The 4518-nt window shown below is 47.8% G+C and overlaps 1 protein-coding gene across 1 annotated transcript in view; it reads left to right on the top strand.

Annotated features, from left to right (window-relative positions):
• The window catches only part of Farp2 (FERM, ARH/RhoGEF and pleckstrin domain protein 2), a 112456-nt gene that overhangs the window by 73515 nt on the left and 34423 nt on the right, over nt 1-4518 (top strand). Inside the window, exon 13 of the mRNA XM_005361371.2 lies at nt 1361-1619. Within this exon, the coding sequence (XP_005361428.1) occupies nt 1361-1619 (259 nt within the window). The remainder of the gene's footprint in view (nt 1-1360; nt 1620-4518) is intronic.

The following is a 4518-nucleotide window of genomic DNA, read 5'->3' as shown; positions in this document are numbered from 1 at the left end:
AAAAAAAAAAAAAAAAAAAAAAAAAAAAAAAAAAGAAAAGAAAAGGCAATATGGCAGGCATGATAAACGACACGTATAATTTCAGCACTGAAGCAGGAGGCTTATGAGTTCAAAGCCAGCCTAGGCTACATAGAATACACTGCCGCAAACAAAACAAAACTAAAAGCAGGCACTGTGGTAGCCATTGGAAATAGATTCCTTTTAAACTGTGACCAGCTGTGTTTTTCTACAAGGCTGGTTATGGGCCTCCTGGGAGAGCACTTGCTTGCTTCTTATGCTACCGTGTGTAGATACCTAATGATATTGCTTATGGACATACTGCTCCGGAAATACAGTTCTGTGACAGGGTTTCTTTGTGTAGCTCTGGCTGTCTTAGAACTCTCTCTGTAGACCAGGCTGGCCTCAAACTCACAGAGATTCACCTGCCTCTGCCTCCTGAGGGCTGGGATTAAAGGTGTGTGTCACCACCGCCCGGCTAAGGGTTTTTTCAAGGCATGACTCTCTCTTAGTAATGCACACACAAGAGTGATGCCTAACAGGTAGAGAAGTGAGGCATCCTTGCATGTCACATCATGAGTGGGTCATGGCTAGGGCACCTGGAGTAGAGAGGACCATGGTGTGCTTCCTTCCCTTCCCTAGCCTGCTGCAAACCTGTCCTGACTCATACTTAGAGACACCGTAGCATTTTCAGAATGTCCCAGGGCTCTTACACTTGATGCTGGCAGGTGGTGTCCTAGTCAGTGATTCTCAGCTCCCATCTCACCAGTGGGCTGACATGTGTATCTCCTCCTAGGTGATACTGAATCTCTAACACTCGAGCCCAGGACTGTCACTGTGTCCTTGTCATCTGATGTCAGTAGCACAGTGGAGGGCACTTTTAGCTTAACAGAGATGTGAACACCCAATTGTATCTGCCTATAAATGTAAGAGAACTAGGGCTGCCACAAACCCTCGTCTGCCTGTCACCTAGTTTGCTGTGATAGCTTCTCTTCTTCACTGTGACATTTCATGCCGCAACAGAGGGGACAGAATTAAAGGGAGTTTATAAGCATATGGCCTTAGGTCGGTTTGCAGTAGTGTGCATCTCTAAGCCAGGCATGGCTCACGTCTATAATCCCAGTACCTGGGGACAGATTGCCACGAGTCTGAGACTAGCCAAGACTACAGTGAGACTGTCTCTAAACAAAATGCAAATCCTCACTTGGTGAAGGGGCAGATCTGCTCAGTTTCCCTTTTTAAGAAAACTGTAAGGATGTATAGATGTTGGAAGTTGACCCAATTGACTTTACAATTTGCAATAGCATTTTTTAATTTTATTTGTGCCTTTTTTTTCTTTTCTTCTCTTAATTTTGATCCCCAGAGCATCTCATTCACCGATGGCCTGAGAGCTTCTGCCTCCCTGTCTTCAGCAAATGCCTCCTTTTACGCACTCCCTGCTTCCTCTCTGTCCCCTTCTGGTATGCTCAGTGTGAAGGACAGCAGCAGCTCCCTTGTGGATCCCCAGGCTCCCTCCGTCAAGAGCACAGCAGCAGAGAGGAACAGCAGAACATCATCATCCGAAGGCCCCAGCACGCAGTCGGCCCATCTGCCTGGACCCCCTGTGTTCCAGGCTGGTCCAGGTGCCGGGTTTTGTGGTGTTGTGAACAGCCATGGTTCTGCCTGTCCCAGAGGACAGAGTCTCAATGCTTTAGACCTAAACAAAGGGAGGGCCAGTAGGGGACTGAAAGCTCTTGGCAGAAATGACAATAGCGAGGATGAGTTTTCTGCAGGCTCCTTCTTGCCCAGCGGGGAGTCCCAGGGTGGCCTCAGAGGGCCCCCTGTTTTCACATTGACAAACGCACAGCTGCAGGTGTCTGAAGAGTTCATCGACGATGACCCGGCAGACATCTCCTTCTTTGCTGGAGGCTCCGAGGCCTTTTCTTTTCCATACGGTTCTTTAGTCCTTCAGAAGTCGCTGTTACCCGTCCAGTCTGCTGGGTCCCCTGCCTTGTGTGGTCTGGATTCCTTCCAGCACCCAGCGTCGGCCCAGTCCAGCCCAGATAGATACTCCACTGAGGCAGTGGACATGAGTGTAGAAGATGATTTTGAATTTGGGGAAGGAAGTGACTTCAATGGCAATGTCCATCCCTCAGACACCTCAGAGCTGTTTGAGGTGAAGGCACAGGCTAGCCTGATGCAGAGCCTGTTGAGTCCTTCCGAAACTAGCTCACTTAGGAACAACCAGTCTGATAACAGCTCCCTCAACAACATGCCACTGCATGGTGGGCTCTCTCTGCACACATCCAGCTCAGCCAATCAGTCTGAGGCCAGCTCCATGGTCAACTTCCCAGCCTACTCAGTGCGCTCCGAGTCCAGCTCAGCCTTCCAGTTCTCTGACATTATAGACCAGCTAGAGCAGCTCAGCTACCCACCCACAACCGCTGAAGACTCGAGCAGCACAGACACAGACTCATGGGACTCGGAGGCTGAGGCGCCCCTGGACATGAGCCTCTTCTTCAGTAACCCTTTTGCACAGACTGGTGGGGAGAGAGTCCCTTTCAGTTTTCAGCCCAATTTAAAGACTTCCACTCCAGGAAAGCAGATAGATCAAAACCCGTCTTGACCCTCAGGTCTCCTTTATAAAGAGACCCCTCCCCCTGGGCACAGTTAGAGATCAGAATCCTTTGCTTCAGACATAGAAGGTGAATGAGTTCATTCTAGATAGTCAGGGGTTGTTTCTAATTACAGGTAGATTATTTGGTTTTGAATGTCAAGGAGCTGAAACTTTGATTTGAAGTGATGTTAAACTTACACGTGACTCTAAACTAGAGGAGCGTTTTCAGCCATTCCCTGTAGTGACTGAGGAATTGGCCTCTGCAGCATTGGCGTTTTTGACACCTGCTTTGAATTCAAGTAAAAACTGGTGCTATACATTTTTAATATGATGCGGTTCAGATTCTGTTTGTCTGTAATAGATTGTGTGTCATGTCCCTTGGTGCTGCTTTTAAAATGACCCATGCTTCCCACCACCAGTTAGCATGTAGGTTTTGTTTAGTTTGTACAGCCAGCGCTGTGTATAAAATCTCTGCAGGATGCCTTGAACGCGTTCTAACCCCGGAGGGACAGTGGAGACTATAGCCTTCTGGATGCAGAGGTGGCCCTGGGACTTCACTGGTGCCACCAGCCTCTCCTTATTGCAGACTTGAGACCAAGGCCATGCTGTGTTTAGAGCAGGTTTGCAGAGGTACTGGTCTAAAAGCCACTGTGAAAGTGTGAGCTGCTTTGCTTCCCTCTGTTCATCTTAAGTACAGGTGCAGTAGGTGCTGTGGTTGTGGCTGAGCAGAGCCAGATCCACAAGTGAGCTTTGAAGGTTATAACATGAGCTGGTGCAGGAGAGTCATTTCTTTTAGTGGCATAGCCAGTTGTTTGTTTAAAATGATTAAAACATAAAAAATGCCTCAGGATGTACTAGAATTTGAATCCTCTCTCTAGGAGTGATGTTGGGTTGCATGAGTCTGTATTATACATTGCTAGCTGTTTCCAGTAGATATTGTTGCAGACATGGCTCTTCCCCAAAGCAGCAAGGGCCCAGTGAGCATGTGCTGAGGTAGACCTGATTGGTGTTATGTGGAGGACTCCCTGTTCCAAAGTACTCTGAAGGACAGAACTGATGTTCATGGTACAGACAGGATAAGCCACTGACATGAGAGCCAGGATCTCATAAGTGCTGACCCTAATCTGTCCTGGCCAGACTCGGTTATGTGTGTCTGGTCCACAGGCCCGCAGGTGACTAGGAGTTATCGTGCATTTGGTTGGTTTGGTGGTGGTCCTTTGTGATCTTATATAGCAGTGCAATATACATTGAAAGTTTCATTTTCTTCTCAAAATGTCCTGTGGAAATCATTTTTTTCTGGTGTGAACCCAGGTCCTTGAACATGCTAGGCAAGTGTCTCATCACTGAGATCCACCTCCAGCCTCCTCTGGGAACTTTAACCATCCATTCAGGTTCTGTGCTAGGATGGAATAACAGTGCTGGCCTTTGAGGCACCGTGGGCATCTGTCTTTTCTTATTGTATTGTTCAGATTATAGCAAGGTGGTTGTGGCTAAATGTATCCTTTTTTTTCTTTTGGTTTCTGTGACAAGGTCTTACTGTGTAGCCCCGGCTGACCTAGAACTCATGTAGCCCAAGCTAGCCTTGAACTCATGGCAATATATTTGTCTCAACCTCACAAATGCTGGGAACATAAACTCTGCCCAGCCATAATTTTCATTTTTGTAATTCCCTTAGACTTGTAAGCTGCAGTCTCTTCTATTGGTCCAGCCAATCAGTGCTTGCTATGTGTTTAGTTATTGTTTATTCTGTCCCCTTTTTTCTTAGAGGTGGGGTGCTGCTTAGAGCAGAAGTGCTTCAGAAGCTGGTCTTCTCCCAGTGTTTCGTTCCCAGAGTAAACCTTGGATTTGTGGCCGGGCGATGGTGGCGCACGCCTTTAATCCCAGCACTCGGGAGGCAGAGGCAGGCGGATCTCTGTGAGTTCGAG

Source organism: Microtus ochrogaster, linkage group LG4 (genome assembly GCF_000317375.1).
Source record: "Microtus ochrogaster isolate Prairie Vole_2 linkage group LG4, MicOch1.0, whole genome shotgun sequence".
Taxonomy (NCBI): Eukaryota; Metazoa; Chordata; class Mammalia; order Rodentia; family Cricetidae; genus Microtus; species Microtus ochrogaster.
Note: the sequence above shows the minus strand (reverse complement) of the source record. Positions and strands in the feature narration are given on the sequence as shown.